General features: G+C 32.5%; 1 protein-coding gene across 2 annotated transcripts in view; it reads left to right on the top strand.

Moving 5' to 3' along the window:
* Nucleotides 1-15115, top strand: part of LOC134700023 (metabotropic glutamate receptor 4-like) — a 31527-nt gene extending 16412 nt beyond the window's left edge. For both annotated transcript variants that reach the window (XM_063561421.1, XM_063561420.1), the window contains exons 7-10: nucleotides 4293-4472; nucleotides 5223-5336; nucleotides 12064-13164; nucleotides 14595-15115. In XM_063561421.1, the coding sequence (XP_063417491.1) occupies nucleotides 4293-4472; nucleotides 5223-5336; nucleotides 12064-13164; nucleotides 14595-14857 (1658 nt within the window). In that variant the 3' untranslated portion in view covers nucleotides 14858-15115. The remainder of the gene's footprint in view (nucleotides 1-4292; nucleotides 4473-5222; nucleotides 5337-12063; nucleotides 13165-14594) is intronic.
* Nucleotides 15116-20603: the final 5488 nt, after the last annotated feature.

Genomic DNA, 20603 nt, shown 5'->3' with positions numbered 1-20603 from the left:
TAGATAATAAAGTCTTATGCATCGTGTACGAGGTTCTTTGATAGATGATAAAGTCTTATGCATCGTGTACGAGGTTCTGTGATAGATAATAAAGTCTTATGCATCGTGTACGAGGTTCTGTGATAGATAATAAAGTCTTATGCATCGTGTACGATGTTCTGTGATAGATGATAAAGTCTTATGCATCGTGTACGAGGTTCTGTAATAGACAATAAAGTCTTATGCATCGTGTACGAGGTTCTGTGATAGATAATAAAGTCTTATGCATCGTGTACGAGGTTCTGTGATAGATAATGAATCATGCACCATAATATCAGCAAGTTAACAGCAATAGATTTATAGTAAGGAAAATATGTATATAGGGAAGTATAAAAACATCGTTTATACAATAAGGGAGATAGAAACGTGTTTTAAACCAGAAAAGTTTCATGTTTTACAAACATGAAAAATTAGACCCTGAATCAAAGCCTAAACATGATGTTAGAATAACCAACAGTGGTATCAGACATCTCTTTAATATAGGTAGACAGAGCACATAAATAATTATGTTTTTAAAGTGATATTTTGGCGTGAAAGTAGTGTGGTACTGTCTTTAGACAGGGCAAATGATTTATTGTTTAAATTCGGACCTTGGGAATGAAATTTGACGTCATCATGCTGATATATAGCATAGAATAAAACGCGGGGCATATAATTTGGCATATAATTTAACGTCTCCATTTTAACCTGGCGAGGAATCGTGTCAATAAACAAAATAAAAAGAAAATGTCCCCTCATAATGGATAATATATCAGCAGCGAAAGGGAAAAGTAAAGTCACGAAAGTAAATGACCAAATCATTGTTTTAGTGTAATGTACTGTAATTTTAAGATTTCTCAGAAAACCATCAAGACTATATTATTTGAAATGTTAACACAAACAATTTCAAAATATAAAATGGCGGTCTCAACTATTGACCCCAAGTGTAAACATACATTTCTAAATGAGTGTCTGACGTATTTATGAAGTTTGTAAGGAACCGATATCAGAATGTAAAAATCATACAAGTTTTACAGATTAATTTATTTAATTTATTAATGAAATGCACATTTATACCCCTGGGGGTTGAAGGCATATACAAACAATACAATACAAACAATACAATACAATATACACAATAGAAAAATTAACATATTAAACATCATATATATAGTGTTAAAACAGTAATATTTATGCAGGCGTTGTGTCCACTCCCCTCAGTGCAAATGACTTTTTAATGAACGGAACAGTAAGCTGCATAATATCAAATGAAGATAGAATTAATTGTAATCTATCTGTTTCAGACAAATTAAAGTATTCTGGACATATATTATTTATATCTTTTTCAAGCTGATTACGTAAAGATTTATGAAGGTCCATCAACAAACTTTGAGAAAAATGCCTGTGTTTACACCACAAACTGTTCTATGTGTACAAGTCTACAAAACACATCCCGGCTCTCGTAAACTCCGTCGACCCTCTTTATAAAACACTGATTTAATTTAGTTTAAAATTTGTTCTCGTTCTGAATATGGACGCAAAGCTAAACACTGTGAATCAATCAATCCTTAATAACAAGTTGCTTTCTTAAAAAAAAAAAAGAAATGCAATCGTAAACCCAAATGCTTGTTTGTCATTAAACATTAGATAATTGTTTAATAAATTTTGTTGTTTTATATCATTTTTGTGGTATAAGAATTAAAAACTGACATTGATCGTTTAATTAATGAAACTACAGTTCAATGTGGGTTGTTATATTTTTGCTAAAGCAATCATTGCCCGCGACCAAGGAATATTTTTCTCTCCTCTCTCCTAAAAGCCAACATGCTAAGTCACCCACTGGATGTTCCATTCTAGTGAGTTTTTTTTTTTATAAGAGTTAGTTTTTAGGCTAAAGTTCAAATACAAAAGTGAAAAAATGTAATCAAGTAATGAGTATTTGTGTTCAATAAATGCAATATGTGAACCTGTAAGATAGCTGTTTTTTTTTTATTGAAATTTAATATATGTGGTTTGATATTGATTATTAGTTTTTGTGATGCTTAGGGTAGTAAGCATTGGCAATTTTAAGTTGTGTGCTTTGTGCTCGTAAAAGTTTTTGATGGCAAACCTCTTTTGGTAAAAACAAAAACTTAATAAAAACTTAAACTCGTTTTGATGATTTTTTCCAAATGTCCTTTGTTTACGTTGATGTTTTCTTATATTACAAATTATGGGTCATGAAAAATTGCACTACATCCTCTTCACCTAGATGACCGCAACCACTGAATTCATTAATAAAGTTATTTGTGCCTAAACAAAACAGCTTAAACCTTGTACTTATATAGATAAACAAACAAAATTGAAAACAACAAAAAAACTAACATGATCAAACCTGAAATTACCATTGAATACTCATCACCTAAATATTAGTTTGTTTAAAGGCCACATTTATAAACTGTTGTACCCTTTTTTTTTGGATCTGAACACGATTTGTTCATTAACTTTTAAAGGGTGTCTTTTTCATGATAAAGTTACACTACTGTCTAATGGTATGTATGTAAATTCTTTTTAACCAGGTGCATTCATTAGCTCATGTCCCAAGTCAGAAGCATGTTGTTAAGTTGTTGTATTATTTTGGTGCAGTTCATATTTGCTTTTTGTTTCTGTTTAGAAGTTAAATTATATTTAATTGGTTTTTTATAACAGTGCTTTGGTGCCCTTAGTAGGATGCTGTCCAATGTGATCCAAGTCTTTGTTATGAAGACTGTATTATATATAACCTATAACTGCTAATTTTGACTACACTGTGCCTAACACTTCATGGAGAATTGTACGTCTCATTGATATTCCTACAACATTTAAAAAGATATTCCCTCTGACATTTGACAAATACATTAGAATAATCTACATGTTGAAATTGAACTGAATTGCCTTGTTTATAGTTTCTTATATTGACCGGTCTTTTTTTCTCTCTTGCTAGATAGTTTTATACTGTTCATTTGGGGGCACTATGTATTTTACTGTTAGTGAGATGGCTAAAATTCTCCTTACACTATTTTACATTTTCGTACTTAATATATATTTAAACCGAAAAGTCATCATCTGATCATCTTCAAGAAATAATAATTATTTATTTTTATTTTGGCGAACATTTTGAAGAGCCCACATATAGTTAGATAATCTGTTCCCTGACCATAACTGTATATTTTTTCTTATTTCTGTCTGCATCTATCATCACTCGGTGTCTATAAATTTAATTTAATTCGTATGTCATTGTTTGGAGTATTATTTTTTACATCTGCATAGTCAAATGTATTCAGATGTACCTATAACAATCTCATTTGTTATTTTAATCAAGGAGGTTATAAGACTTCCTTGTTTTAATAAACTGAAAGGAAATAATGTTAGTTGCAATATTTAAATAAAGAAATTTACTGTATTTCAATGTGCAATTCTAAGAAAATAATAACGGAAATGTACTTTTATAATTATCTTAACGTTATTTTCAATAAACATTTTTTTTTTGTAAAGTCCACGTTTTTTCATCTATTCAGTGACGTATATTAGATGATATACGTCCTTGGTCTATCCTAGATGTCAAATTAAAAAAAAAAGTGCAAGAAAGACTTCCTCTTAATTTCAGTATGAAAACATTTAGATACCCTGCTTTGTTCATCATGCACATATTCCCTAGACTCAGAATCTTAAATGAAATGCTAATAAAACTACTTTTACAATCTAATTGAAATGTTGATCTCTGATTACGTTATACTGCTCATATGCAGTATAACGTAATCAGAGATCAACATTTCAATTAGATTGACTACTTTTACAGATTTTAGTTTTGACAAATCTCGTTTCCGAATATAAATCGCCTTGTTTACATGAAAGCTTATCTCATGAATTAACACAGTTGGTTCCAACTTTTGACTCTAATTAAAATAATTACGCATATATAATATAAAGGTAAATATAAGCAGCTTGTAATTGCGTGCAAGGAAGTATTCAAATTCTTATTAAAATAGCGTGCGTCCAGTGATAACGCATCATATGTAACATATCTCTATAGCAACTTAAGATGCTAATGCTTATTCAACAGGTCAATTAATAAACTATTGCGCATGTATATGAAAGGTGGCAATAGAAAGAACAGATGTATTCCGAATAACATCAGGTGTTCCGAAAGACTAGACATCGTCCAATATAAACTGCGTAAACCCTAAGGGGAACAGTTGATATATATGTTCCTGGTTTTAGCTAATTATTTTTGGTTGAATAATTCTCTATTGTAGATGTTGAAGAGTTTGGAATTCTTCACTATATCAACGATGCTGTAAAAGCATTTGCATATGCTATTAGAGGAATGCACGAAGCTTATTGTGGTAACATAGTAGGTTTGTGCGACAGTTTAAAAATAGCTCTCCGTGATGGAACTCGGCTGCTAGAATTCCTTGGTAACGTGTCTTTTACAGGTGAGTTTAAAAGTCAAACTAGATAATATAAGACTTCGTTTAAAACTTTTAACTAAAGGGCTATTATGTAACAAGTGAATTATATAAAAAGAGTTTTGTCAGACAAAGATATGTGACATCAAATTAAAGGGGACTTGTCTTTGTCCCTAATCCTCGCTTAGTACTTTACTCGTTTCACCTTCAACTAAAGGTTATCTGCCCATGTTGTCTTCCTTTTTCGTATTATACCTAACTGAATGCTTTTCTTTTTATTAGCTAGAACTGTCTCAAAGTCAATTACGTATTACGATTTGGCTTGTTAGAGTGTCTGTTTACATTCCCTCTGACACTACATGGCTCTATCGTTGATTCAGTTCGATATGCTTAGTCTGACAATAACTTTCATGTTTGCGCATAATCATTCTGTTCATTCTGTACACCTATTTGGTGACGCATTGTTTTTTAAAGATTAAGTATATATTCATTTATAAGCCGGTCTAGGAATCTGATTTAAATTTCTTTACTTTGACATTTGTTACAATTTTTTCAAACATTGCCGATTTATATCTAGACAAACTGAATAATCGCCAGTATTTTATTGCAAACTATATGATGTTGTTAACCCTTCTCAGTTCTCACGGTTTATTATAATGTATCGCTTTGGTTTTTATTGACACATACAATTTGAATTTCATTACATTTGAATATAAAATGTGTAGGACTGAAATCCAAAGTAATTAAGTACATGGACAACTTATGTGCTCTTTACAGATTCTCAAAGAGAGATATTTCAATTTGTAAATAGTTCAGAGGGACCAGCCCGTTACAGCATTCTGAGGTACAGTTCTAAGAAGGAACAGTGGGAAACAATAGGAAACTTTTCAGGTAAGTTAAGTGTTAGGTGTCATTCTGAGGACAGTTCTGAGAAGGAACAGTGGCAAACAATAGGAAACTTTTCACGTAAGTTAAGTGTAAAATATCATTAAATTTAACCAACCATTATAATTCGACGTATTGTGATGATCTGTTATCCACCCATTTACATACCTGTTATTTACATTTAGAGAGCTGTAGAACGAAAGGTTCTACTTTGACAGTTGAAGTAATACCTTCGAAAGTTGAGGAGAACATCATGAGTTTGTTGACCGTTATCAGTCTATGGAAGGTGCGATACGATAAAAACTTTTCTTATATCAATGAGCGATATTGTCTTATATCAACGAGTTGCATTGTGGGAAATTTCAGACGAATTTTATCATTTGTACGAAGAAAGGCAGATTTCTCGGTATAAACTAATGACTCTTTTCTTAAAACAGGGTATCTTTTAACACGACATACGTCTGGTGTATAATTTCATGAGTTATTTTATGTAATAACAAGCAAGGTGTATTTAAACGAGAAAATTGAATTATTGAATAAATGAAACATAAATGCACGATTTATCATTTGTAAATGTACACATTCTATAAATATCATTTAACAAATTCAATGGAATGCAATTGAGATGAATTCAATTGTTTGCTACGCCAAAATCACCTATAAGTCAACGATACTGCTATATTTTAAAATATCAATGCGATATTTGTCATATATCAAAGCGATGATTTTTTAATATCAAAAATTTATGAATGCGATACTTTTCTAATATAACTGCTTTAGTTTTCTAATATAAAATGAATACGATGAGACGTCACAATGCATGTCAAGAAAACTGCAAACATAAGTCACAAACTTTGATCATGACCGGTTTAATGTTTTAGGATCAATATCACTAAAATTTCGTAACTGTAACAAAATTAACGCTTACATGAACTTAACATTTCAAAAATGATTCTTGACCCTATTTATAGTTGAAAGTGTTAATAATCTGTTCAGTCTATTGTTTTCAATCACATCGTTTAACCGACTTACTAACATGTTTAACCCCGCAACATTATTATACTCAACGCGACGAGTTGCGGAGGGTATTCTGTTTTTGACCCGTCCGTCAGTCCTGTTTCTTGTCATCGCAAATCCTCTCAACCCACACAACAGAATTTCACGAAACTTTTTCAGATGATAAGGACATACTATGTAGTTGTGCATATCGACGGGAAATTGCGATTCAATTTGTTTTCTAGGAGTTACGCCCCTTTGAACTTATTTGTTTCAATGTTCTTCTGCAACAGTTTGTCATCTCATATCCTCTGAAACCACACAACAGAATTTCATGAAATTTTGTAGATAATAAGGACATACTATTAAGATGTGCATATTGGCAGGAAATCAATTTTTCTTATACGATTTTTTTTTCTTACACTTATTTTATTTCTTCAATGACAGTGTGGGAACGTTGGGTATGTGAGCGTGCTCACTAAGGTTCTTTTATTTATGTATGTGCATGGCCGAAGTCAGGAGCCTGTTGTCGTTTGTTTATATGTGTTACATATTTGTTTTTCGTTCATTTTTTGTTGTTGTTTAAATGAGGCCGTTAGTTTTTCACGTTTGAATTGTTTTACATTGTCTTATCGGGCATTTTATAGCTGACTATGCGGTATGGGCTTTGCTCATTGTTGAAGGCCGTACGGTGACCTATAGTTGTTAATGTCTGTGTTATTTTGGTCACTTGTGTACAGTTGTCTTATTGGCAATCATACCACATCTTATTTTTTATAATTCTATTTGAAGTTATGATCCAATGGCGGAATGTAAATGCGGTTGCAAATACGTCTACATACTATTAGATTATAATATACTGGTCACACTGCTATAGCCTATCCACCTTGGTAATATCGAAACATGGAGAAAGATATTAAGAAGGAAAACAGTTCTTTTTTTGATATCAAAGACTTTTCCCGTTGGTAAATCGATATCTGTATGAACATAATCAGCTCGCCGCGTGGGCGCTCTTTTAAATCGCGATGACCGTGATGGTATTCCGATGTATTGTTGCCACAGATATTTGACTTCCGTTTTTGTCTAGTAACCGATCGTAAAAATACGTGTACTTTTCTTAATGCAAAAAAATATCCGTATCGCTTGTTATAAATTCATTTCTTCAATGAGTACTAAAACAAATGTTTAGAACACAAATAAATAAGATGTAAAAATCTTTTGACGTAATAAATGTGTATATATCTTTTCTATATCTTTTCTATATTCATACATTTAGCAGGGGCGGATCCAGGAGTTTTGAAAGGGGGGGCGAAAATTTAAAATTTAGCCGAGCGGAGCGAGGCGAAAAATATTTGAGACCTTTTTTGGGCTAAAAAACATAAAATAAGTGTAATATGCACTATTTAAACGGTTCCTGGCTTGGGGCATGTATATTTTATAGTTGCTGTAAAGTGTAAGGGTTGGGCATTTTTTATGCTGTATTCTCCCTATTAATTGTCTATCATAAACTGATAATATTGATCCAAAGCTATGTACTGATATATTTGATGTATACTTGTCAGTAAAAAATAGACATGGAAATTTGAAAAAATTTTGAGACCTTTTTGGGGCTAAAAAACATAAAATAAGTGTAATATGCACTATTTAAACGGTTCCTGGCTTGGGGCATGTATATTTAATAGTTGCTGTAAAGTGTAAGGGTTGGACATTTTTTATGCTGTATTCTCCCTATTAATTGTCTATCATAAACTGATAATATTGATCCAAAGCTATGTACTGATATATTTGATGTATACTTGTCAGTAAAAAATAGGCATGGAAATTTGAAAAAAATTTGAGACCTTTTTGAGGCTAAAAAACATAAAATAAGTGTAATATGCACTATTTAAACGGTTCCTGGCTTGGGGCATGTATATTTTATAGTTGCTGTAAAGTGTAAGGGTTGGACATTTTTTATGCTGTATTCTCCCTATTAATTGTCTATCATAAACTGATAATATTGATCCAAAGCTATGTACTGATATATTTGATGTATACTTGTCAGTAAAAAATAGGCATGGAAATTTGAAAAAAATTTGAGACCTTTTTGAGGCTAAAAAACATAAAATAAGTGTAATATGCACTATTTAAACGGTTCCTGGCTTGGGGCATGTATATTTTATAGTTGCTGTAAAGTGTAAGGGTTGGACATTTTTTATGCTGTATTCTCCCTATTAATTGTCTATCATAAACTGATAATATTGATCCAAAGCTATGTACTGATATATTTGATGTATACTTGTCAGTAAAAAATAGACATGGAAATTTGATGAAATTACGACTTACACGAGTTTAAAAAGACAAACAAGCAGTTATTATCAAAATATTTTATTAATATGTTTCACCCAACATAACTAAGGGGCCCGAAGTGAGGGGTTCCAATTCCATCAAATACTACGAAAGTGGCTGAAATGACAACGAAGTTGCGAATGACGGTCGTCAAATAGAGACATAAAGGTCACACCCAGCAGCCAGGTTACAGTCTTGTCTTGAAAAAAAGTATTCAATATGTATAAGTCCGGCGAAACAGAAATTCCAGTCAGATATGCAAACCCCGGTCACAGAAAAATACGCCCGTTTTTATTCATTATGTTTATTTCATGTTAAATAATTTTGTTGGAAATTTTCGTTTTTAATTGCAAAAACGTGGACAAGACTATTGTTTTCAATCCAGATACGGCCAGAATTTTTGTTTAAGTCAAAAATCAGATTCGTTTTTTTTTCTCTCAAATATCTCAGACTGCCTCCTCAAATCAAATGGTTCGTACCTGAAACTTTAAATCTTTCTGGAGCTTATACTGACTCTGGATCATTATTCAACTTTGTTATTTATAAAATAACTGGGGCATTTGGGGTTAAACATGTTTTCGTAAGTAAATAATATTGTGGAACTTTTTTTTTCATGAGAGTGTAATAGTCTATACTGTAGAGTATTTACTATTACTTTCTGATTGTTGGAATAGTGACATAGAAATCAATACTTTCTTGCTCAATCCTGTGTCGCTTTGAAGGTTTCCTGATTATCATGACATTTTCAGCCTAGTAAGCAATGTGTATTACGGTAATTTAAATTTCAAAATGACCGAGTGCCGTTTTTTAAACGCACTGGTCAACTCCATCATAGCAAATCACACGTCTTTGACAATCAGTAAATTCCAGCGAAAAATATCTTTATAAGTTAACAATTATCGTATAAAGATTAAATACTCGGAAAATGGCAAAGTTCACGAAGCCAGTCTAGTCTGATTAATCATTTTTACCAAACAAACAAAAAACAAAAGTCCGAGCAAAAAGGGGGGGGGGGGGCGGGGCGTACGCCCTCTACGCCCCCACTGAATCCGCCACTGTTTAGATCGTTCAGTTGGAGGACTGGAAAGCAGTTATTTATAAAGGGAAATTTTAAAGATTTATAGATACAAGAAGATGGTGCATGAGTTCGAGTGAGACAACTTTCAATCAAAGTAATTATTTGTTTAGGGTAAACCATTGTAGATCAAAGTAGGTCCTTAAATACGGAGACTTGGCCCACAGCAAACACCACGCTATATAGGAACAAAACATTACTAGTGTTAAACCAATTAAACAGGAAAACCAACGGTCTAATTTGTAAAAAATAAAAGGAGATTCAAAAGTACAGGTCAGATTTTGTCGAATCAATCTGAACGAGGACAGTATGATTCATCTTTGTCACAAGTTAGTTTCATTGTTATCCAATGAAAGTCTTTCATACGTGCGTTGCGAGCATATCGGATATATATTATTTCGGTGCGTTCATTGTGAAATTTTCTAAATGTTATCTATGTGAACAATCATTTTGATAGTTAGCTATTTGATTACAGCATTGTTTATTAAACTCTTTTTGATTAGTTTTGCTTCCAAAACTTATTGAGAAATTTGTAAGACGTTACCAAAAACAATTTGAATTTAAGCAATGCTCTTAAAACTGATAATTTACATACAATACTACTAAGAAGTAAAATCCAAAAAAATACTGAACACCGATCCGAGGAAAATGCAAAACAGAAAGTCCCTTATTAAATGGTAAAATCAAATGATAAAACACACCAAACGAATAAATAAAAACTGTCATAATTCTGATTCATTACTGGCATTTTCAAGTTTTGAAAATGGTGGATTGAACCTGGTTTTATAGCGCTTAACCTCTCATGTGTATGACAGTCCAATCAAATTCTGTCATATTTTCAACTATGCGTGAACAAAACAGGCATAATAGGTAAAGTTGTCAAAATATGGGTACAACAGTCTAATATTTATACTAATCGGTACTAATATTGATATAACAAAAACACCGCTATGATATTTTAAAAGTATCGCATTGATATTTTAAAAGCATCGCATTGTTTATTTATGTATATAAGAAAAACACAGCACTTCAAATTTTACACGGACATAAACTTTAGCTTCTAACTAACTTCTGAATGTATATTTAGACTCAATTGTTATTTATATTTGAACAATAAGTTTTAAAGTTGGTATTTTCTTCATTTTTCGTTGCCGAAAACAACATTTTCCGCATGGAATGTCTGCAAATTTACAGTTTGATATTAGACAATATCGCTCATTGATATAAGAAAAGATTTTATCGATACGCTTCTTCCATAGACTGGTTATGCTATATATCTGTGTTAGAGGTAATCACACATACTATGATCGTTGCCAGAATCCTATCATATTTTCCACGATTATGACATCATTGAATTATAATAATTATCTCCAAATAGGTGCCACATGTAGAGCAGGATCTTCTTACATTTTAGAAGCACATGAGATCATCGGGGATTTTGGTGGGGTATATGTATCGTTTTGTAGACTGCTGTTTGTCAGTGTTTCCTCTTTCTTTGTTTTGTCATGGTTTTGTGCGTATCCAAAACGCTTTGTCATTTCACAATACAACATCCTGAATTGGAAAAATGTCTTTGCAAAACATTTGAATATATTTTTTTAAATTTTTTTTTTTTATATATATCAGTGTAAAACAAAAAAAGTGAATCCACGGGAAAAAAATATGAACGGCTATTTCAACCGAAATATACATTTTACTCCAAAAGTAAAATATATGCATCTTTATTGAAATATAAGAAAAAGGGCAATATGAACACTCATATGCACCAATAAAAGTATCAACTGTTTAATCCGATAATGCAGTTATAAAGTTATTAATGGAAAACTTTGTTCATTTTACTCAGAATTTAAGTATAAACGTGATATTGGAGGCAAAACATATGGCATACTAAAATATGGTATATGGGACTTTTATTTGGAGCAATGAATTGAAAAGATTGCACTTTTGGGATATTGCTAATACCCCCTTTATTTCTAAAATAAAAAACCTAAACGCACACACAACATTGAAACTCTGAAAGAAATTAAAATATCTACTTACCACAATAACTGACTCGACAGCTGCTTCATTTTTCATATCTTTGATGAAGCCCCCCTCAATCTGGTAAATGACGTCACAAACGAGCGAATAATTGACGATTTTTTCCGGTGTCGGATAAACTCGAAAGTGGTCTATTATTGTAAGATGATAACAACAAGTAAACGTTCAGAACGAGAAAACATTGTATACATAAAAAGGTACGAAGATTTGGTATGATTGCTAATGAGACAACTTTCCACCAGAGACAAGAGAAATTACAATGATTATAGTTACAGGATTTGGTTCTAATTACAGAAGTTGGTGACACAGAGAGACTTTTCGTTAACAAAAAGCACAGAGACGACATTAACAGGGGACCAATAGTATGTTCACATCCTTGCCCAGACGGATACGCAAAATCAGTATCAGACGACCGTTGCTGCTGGATATGTACTAAATGTTCTGGAAATCAGTATTCTGGTGAATTTGGATGCATGTCGTGTCCTCATGGTTTTCATCCGAATAATAATAAAAGTAACTGTACGCCAATTCACATTGACTTTATGAGTTTCAATGACCCAGCTGCTATCGGGACTCTTACTGTGTCATCTATTGGTATTGCTGTATGTATCGTAGTCATAGTGGTATTCACGATTAACAGAGAAACGCCATTAGTTAAAGCAACGGACCTTAAACTCAGTCTTCTGTTGGTTTTTAGTCTGATTTTATCGTATGGATCATCAGCTGCCTTTCTTGCTAAACCTTCACCTATTTCGTGTGGTCTTATCCGATATCTTCTTGGATTGTGTTACACATTGCAGTATGCCACTTTATTGACCAAGACAATCAGAATTTATAGACTGTTTCAGGCAAAAAGTCCCGAGAAAAAGAAGTTCATAAATTCAAGATCTTCTATAACTTTGACTTTATTGATAACATTTTTTCACGTATTAGGACTGACGGCTTGGATTATTTTTGATAGACCGGAGATAAGAGTCGATTATGACGAAGACAGCGGCGTTTTAATATGCGATGACGCCGATAACTACTCGTATGCTATCAGTTTAACCTACTCAGTAGCGCTATTAATGACATGTGTGTATTTTGCTGTAAAAACCCGAAAGATTCCGGATGGTTTCAAAGAGACACGATTCATTGCAATATGTTCATATACAACTTGTATCATTTGGTTAGCGTTTGCCTCAACATTTTTTTTCACCAACAATAATATCGTACGTGTTCTGTCTCTATGTATAACACTTTCTATAAACTCAACAGTAAGTCTGTGTGTACTATTTCTGTCGAGGTTATACATCATCCTGTTTAAACCAAGATTAAACACAAGGGAGCGGGTAATGACTCGAGGGAATGAAAAGTCTGACAGGACAAGTAAATGTTTAACAGCTAATAAGTCGGGTAAGTAACTCAGATCTTAAATTAAATACAGATGCAGAACATAGTTACTAATTACCAACTTTTTTTCATCTTTAAAACAAATCCAAAATACTGAGTAATATAATTGCATGATGCAATTGTTTTAATTAGCGTCCATGTTTTGAATTTTACGTTGTTTGATGACCGAAAGACATTCTTAAGGATGTTTGCTGCTCAGTTTCAAAATAAATAACTTTCCTTAAAACTACTATATATTGATAGGGGATTAATTGAGGAATCAAAAAAGCAAAAAAGATATATGGGTCAATGTGCTTGTTTTCGAGACATTAGCCATTGGAATTTTGGCGGGAAAATGTTTTCTCTAGATTTTTCATAGCTTAATCATTGACCAGTTTAAGTTCTCATAAACAATTAAAATATAAATAAGATTTTATAAGACTTTCACAAATGGCGTATAATTAAACATGTAAAAGATTTATAATAAGAAAAATGGGGGTTCATGGGCAAATTTGTTTAAGGCATTCAAATGGATTAAACCAGAGGATTTCGAAAATCTGACAAAAAGTCCAAAACATGACAAGCAGACATCCTTAGGTTAAATACAATGTCATACTTGGAATATTGGACGATAGTATTACGAGCCAGGAATTTAATATGAAAATAGAAAGTTGTTGCTTAAAAACTGGAAACGCAATCCTTATAGTATGTTACTAGTAATTAGTTGTTAAACATTATGTCAATTGCGTACAGTTCCATTGAATCCATATGAGATTTTCTTAGAAGCGGGACCATTGTCAACAAGATTGGTTTTGGGGAAGTAATCTCTTTTAAAATCTGTAAGGCGCCATCATGATTTTGTTGATTATTGTGGAATTTATGTATCAAACATAAACACGAATATGTTTCATTTGTCGTAAAAACGATTTCGTCACCCTTTTTCATCCTATCAGCGAATAAGTGCATGCCATGAACCGGGGATATTATGTGAAGAAAAGCTTATAATAACTTCTGGAGCTCTCGAGGCAATCCCTGTGTTTTTTTTTTTTGGGGGGGGGGTCGTTTTGCTCAACTTGAAGTTTAATGCCAAGCTTTTTGTTTTGCTGCTTTGTTGTCCCTCATCACTTAGGGTAACCTAAATACATTGGAAAACAACCAGTCAACCAGTTTTTCATGCAAACTAAAATAAAACCCCACATAAATTCACTAAAATTTATTGTGAACGAGAGAAAACGACATTTAATTGGGCGACACCAGAACATTGACCTCAACTGAAAACAAATATAACATTTAATTTGCATGATTATTTCAGTTAATATTCTTCATACTTTAAGTTACGACATTCAAACCAATTTGAACAAATCGCGTTTAATTGCCTTTCGTAAATTTTCACTGCGGTTTTAACCTGTATGGTTGCATGTACATATATATTATATGACAACATTGTATTGCAGTAGGAACAGAGGAATCAAGTGATGAATATGTATACACTAAGAATGGACTTCTAGCAGCAACATCAACATCAGTACCAAATCTAGTTCCATTTGCATCAAAAACCAAAAGACAATTTATATCAGGTGCGCATTCGCTGCATAATATATCTATGTTAAACAACTTGGGAGATGACAATGATCATCCGAGGAAAACAAAAGACATTCCCTTAAAACATTTGCCTCGGATTACCATAAGTGATGGGGAAACTGAATTTAACGTATGATGGCAGTACCAATGGAAAACACTTTATAAAAATTATTGTTCTTTTGAAGGTCGTATTGTTATATGTGTCGTTGGATCGCTGTTTCATTGACATTCATATTACACCCGTCTTATCTTATTTTTATAGTTGTTTTTCTCGCTGACAAAACGTGGGACGACCAACGATAATATTTTACCAATTCGAAGTTGAATTAACAAAAAACAAATATCGTAAAGATAATATAAGGAACAAAAGCATATTAATAAAAATAAAATAAGATGTCAAGCTTGAACAATTTACAAAAATAAAGTAATCTGGTACATGGGATCCTGGTTTGGCACCAGACGAATACTATGAAATACAAATCAATGTACAACCTAAAGTTACTAAATCTCGTCCATGGAATCCTGGTTTTGCACTACCAGACGAATACCTTAGAATACAAATCCATGTACAACCTAACGTAACCTGCTCAATGGGATCTTGGCTCGGTATTAGACGATTACCATAGTATACAAATCACATGGGAACTTGGTTCGGCACCAGACGAATACCGTGCTAGGATATAAATCCAGCCATGAAGCACGTGCACGTTCAAGCTGACGCTCGGTTTTATAGACCGAAGTAACTGTTAAAAACGCTCTATATAACTAGAGAACGATTTCGACCAATCATTATGTATCATGTAAAGCTTGATTCTTTATCGATTTTGATCAGGACAATTAAGGTAATTTCTATGTCCAATGTGTATAAGGGTAAAGCGATTGTATAGGCTCTTCCATGAACCTCCCTTTTTTGTTTGTAAAAAAGTAAACGGCTGGCACTGTGATTTTTTAGAGGGAGGAGTTTTTGAAATAGCCAGAATGAACGTTTGTCGTATCTAGGTCAACTATGCCAATTTCGGAATGCAACGCATGACAGTCATAATAAATTAATTCGTAACAACATGTGCATCTGATCATTTAACAGTTTGGAAGTGTTTTTTAAAAGTTAATGAAATATGTTGAATGCATGCCAATTTGATAAAATTCATTATTCTGCAGTAGTCAATATACGCATGTGCATTTTTTTTTTATTGGATTTAGAGCATGGGTTTATTCATAAAGCGAAAGAGGCACGTCATATTAGAATAGTATTTATAACTTCATTTTGTTTGTTATTTATCTTAAGCTTTTATGTAAATGATGTACAATAAAAAGTCAACTTAACATTATCAAAGACAACCTTTGCCAATGAACTGTTGTCAGATAACATTTTATGTATCATTTATTCAGCTGTACTAATTCTTGTATGTGTATTTCATACAGCTTTAATGACATATTTCATGTATGCATACTTCATGCATATGTAATAATACATTTTTAGCATTGTCTTTTACCAATCTGTAGTATAACAGTGAATGTATACTTCGTAAAACTGTAACCGTTGTGAATACATTTATGTATACTTCATAAATTTGCAATAATACATTTTATATAAACTTCATAATCTATAATAAACTTTTGATACATGTATTAGCAATTTTACCTGACCATATCGGGAAATAGGTATTTAGTCGGATCTTAACACGTATTTGTGATTTGTTTAAACCGGGTTTCGATAAAAATAAACGAAGAAATGTCAAAATGTTTAGGACTTAATTAAATCCGTATTTCGGTAAGATTGTGCAAGCATACAATTTTTATTTATCATTTTTGAAATAGACTATGAATTACTGAAATTTGGTTTCATGGTTTATATATGTCAGCTATACCGTGTGATGCGTTTTTCAGATAAGTCACTCAACAACTACCTGTTTACCAAAATATTTGGACGGGGTATCATCAGTGAGTAGTAGCTTACACTTTCACTTGTTATGTACATGTATATTTCATATATTAGGTTTCATATTGCCTGATCCAAATCTTTAGCTTCTCTTCAGCGTTGGAGCACAACACATACTAGCTGTGTTTCTTTAATAGATCATTTAAAAAAAAATCTATTCGCATAGAAGTTATTTCAAAGTTAAAAGGATGAATGGCTCCAGTGTAACTTGCACATGCACCAAATTTATTTACAGGAATGTACATATTATACACAGGAAGCAATCATAGCATATTAGCCAATATGTAGATTTGATATTAAAAGTAATGTCTAGCTAAATAAAATCTATGAACGGTCAGCACTGATTTAAAGTAGTGTCTCCTAGTAAATGATAGTCTTGATTGGCATGGTAATGGTTTACTTTTACAAAGTGTGACTTGGATGGAGTGTTGTCTCATTGGCACTCATAACACATCTTCTTATACATGTTGTACAGTAAAATACAATATTGAATATGAGTCTGCTATTTTAAGTGTTTGGTAAAGGTTGACTGTCACTGGGCACAACAGAACTTCAACATAGAACCCTATGGGGGATTTTTTTTAAACACTGTCAAACATCTAAACATACTTTCCACACAGATCTGTGTCCACACTTGTTAGTTAAAATATAATTATAACAACAACAACAACAACAACAATACTTTATTTTAAGAGGGTTACACAGTTAGCTATATAACTAATCTTCCCTGAGGCCCTCGTAATGAAAAATCAAACAAAACACAAACATATACTAGTACATTGCATACATACATTAGCATAAAAAGTCAAGTGTGATAATAATGTTCAATACAGCTTGATAAAATGTGATGAAAATTTTAAATGTCATCACTAACTTATGATATTTTATTCTCTGTTCAACTGTTATCCAGTTTAAGTGTTTGAATAAGGGTGCAGAAGGAGCGAATGGGTCTGTTTCTAGTATTAATCTAGCAGCCCTCTTTTGTAATTTTAATATCCTTTTTAAACCCTCACTGCTACAACTACTCCACACTATACAACAATAATCAATAAGTGGCAAGATATAACCATTATAGAATAATTTTCTGCAGTCTAGATTTAGAAATTTTTTAATCTTTAATAGTAGATATAGTCTAGATGATATTTTTGAGCAGATCAAGTCAATTTGGGTTGTCCATGTGAGGGAAGGGTCAATTTTAATGCCTAAAAGACTTTCGCATGTGGAAGATTGTATCACTTGATTGTTAATAGTTAAACAACTCTCATTGTAATGTGGCATTGCTCTTTGCTTCGTTCCAATAATCATATATTTTGTTTTATTTTTATTGATGAACATATTGTTATCATTGCACCATGCCTCTACACCATGTAAATCTTCTTGTACCTTTGACTGAAGAGTTTGATAACAATTACCAGAAAGATGTAAGGTTGAATCATCGGCATATAAATCAGTGCAACAATTTTTCATATAAATAGGAAGGTCGTTGATGTATAATATAAACAGAAGGGGGCCTAATGTGGAGCCTTGGGGAACACCATACTTGATATGAAGTTTTTCAGAATGAGCATTACCAATTTGTACTTGTTGAGTTCTTTCATTCAAATACGATTGAAAAAAAGAAACAGCAGTATTATCAAATCCATATAGTTAAACCATCATCATGATCATGACAGTACTTAAATACTTATTGTAATGCATATAATACCACAAACGCACACAAGCATATGCACGAATTCAGTTCAGTAATGAATGAGACTTGTTTAATTTCAATATTATAGAGAAGTTAAAATATATAGAGAGTTAATATGGTGCATGCACCAATTTTTTGGGCCGAAAGTAAGGAGCCTTTTGATGTACCTGACTATAAAATTTGACAAAGGCGACTGCTATGTCATTCGGATTCTTATTTCGTCACTCTCTGATCTTCTATCTTTTGGTTTTTTACCCTTCCAAAGCTTATAGGCTGATATGGCATTAAGCGACATATATCGCTTTGGTAAATGTATTTTGAGTGTGTATAAACTGTCTCTTTGCTGTTTTGTAGGTTTGGTATGTTTTATATTGCATTTCCGGGGTCCTCCTACTGCCACCCAAAGTCAACGATCATCATGAACGTTTTTTTTTTAAACATATTGCAATCAGAAGTCTAATATTGTTTTAATTTTAAGCTGAAATGCATAATTGGAATAGTTTAAAATGACTCCACAAAATTGTAAGAGGCGAGAAGTTCATAAATATCTGATTCAGATCCTATGGAACTGATCACAGAGAGATCTTGAGTCGGCATTGACGATCATTTGATACTTAATAACATTGCCAATTATTGCTTTATTCCATGCAGATATATAAATCCATTGGATCTTTGATGTGTACTGATTTATAATTTAAATAGTCTAAGGCCGTGTTCACACCAAACGCCGTGGAGAGTAAACATGTTTACAATTAGTTTAGTGTAGTGAACACTGGTTTCACATTACATTTGCTCACATCTATACACCTTGTTTAGCTACCTGTACAGATTTGTTTCCACTTGTAAGCTATATGTCATTTAAATGTTCATTACGTAGAAAATTTTCTAGTGGTAAGGTAACAACCATTTGACTTCAAAAGGGGGTGGGGGATGGGAATGGAAATATTCCGATCATCAATTTGATAAAAAAAAAAAATTGTCATACAGATGATAAAATTTTTTATTCTGAATCAAGAATTTCCCCATACATTAAAGTGTTAAATATTGGAAAAAAAAAGTATTTGATCACCAGCATCGAAAAAAAAAAAGAATAAAAACGTACGCGCGAAAAAAAATCTGACTCAGATAAAAATAATAACCCTTCCCCTTTTTTTAAGTTAAGTGGTTGCTACTTCATGAAAGCCATTTTTATAATTTGCAGTAGTTTGAATATACTAGAGATGTCTCGATAACGCATTAGAAAACGTTAGATGCAACAGCATTCTTACAGCCGAGAAAAAAGGATTGAGATATTAGGGATCTCTACATTTTTATCTTTTCTGTTCGTTTCAAATGATATTTCTTCTCCAAGGAGTATTTGGTAAAGGAATAGGGTAACGATTTTTTAGTTTATTTTACGTGTTATTTAACGGATCTGAGATACTAGAAAAACATATCATTTACCTCACACTTTTTTTAGTCATGCATTTATGCGTGAATCGTTATTTGAGTAAAGACCAGTGGCGAATATTTCTGTGTACGTCAAGTCGATTCGGGAAGACCTTTTCAAATAAATAAGGCAACAACTATTTACTTCATTTTTTGTGGAGGGGGAGGTGGGCGTGAGCTATTTATTTTTTTCAGGACAAATTTTGGTGACAAGTCGAAATTATTAGCATTATATATAGTGACAGCTGAGGGAAAAACAAACAAATTTTTTTTCAGGGCCAAAAACTGGAAACATTTTTTGTTTCCAAAACATCCATAGCCCACCACCCCCACTCCCTTGCTTTTATGTTTTATACTCAACTAATAAAGCCCCCCCCCCCCCCCCGAAAATCAATTAGTTGCTGCCTTATGGGTTCGGCAATGATGCTGCTTTGAGTCTGGATTAGGGGTTAATAAAGTACGTTATTTTTTTTTTACAAAAAAAAATCTGTAAAATTTAGACAACTAATAATTATCAAAAATAGTTTCCTCCTTAAATATATACACGATAAAACTAATGTCCTAAATGCCTAGTTTTTTGTACACTTAACCTACACAAGGCTTACATCGACTATCGACTGTGTGTAAGTAAAACATGATTTAAACTACATGTAAACATTGAGTTTTATCAATGGGAACGCAATTGTGTTTAGTTTACGTGTGAGTTACACTAACACAACACCGAATTTAGGTCAATGTGAACACGGCCTAAGATGCATGATTTTTTATTAGTTATTGGCTTTGGACTAGCTGTCAGTAACTGCGAGTACTCATAGATCTGTACTT

This window comes from Mytilus trossulus, unplaced genomic scaffold (assembly GCF_036588685.1).
Source record: "Mytilus trossulus isolate FHL-02 unplaced genomic scaffold, PNRI_Mtr1.1.1.hap1 h1tg000110l__unscaffolded, whole genome shotgun sequence".
Taxonomy (NCBI): Eukaryota; Metazoa; Mollusca; class Bivalvia; order Mytilida; family Mytilidae; genus Mytilus; species Mytilus trossulus.
This window is presented reverse-complemented; position numbering and strand designations above follow the sequence as displayed.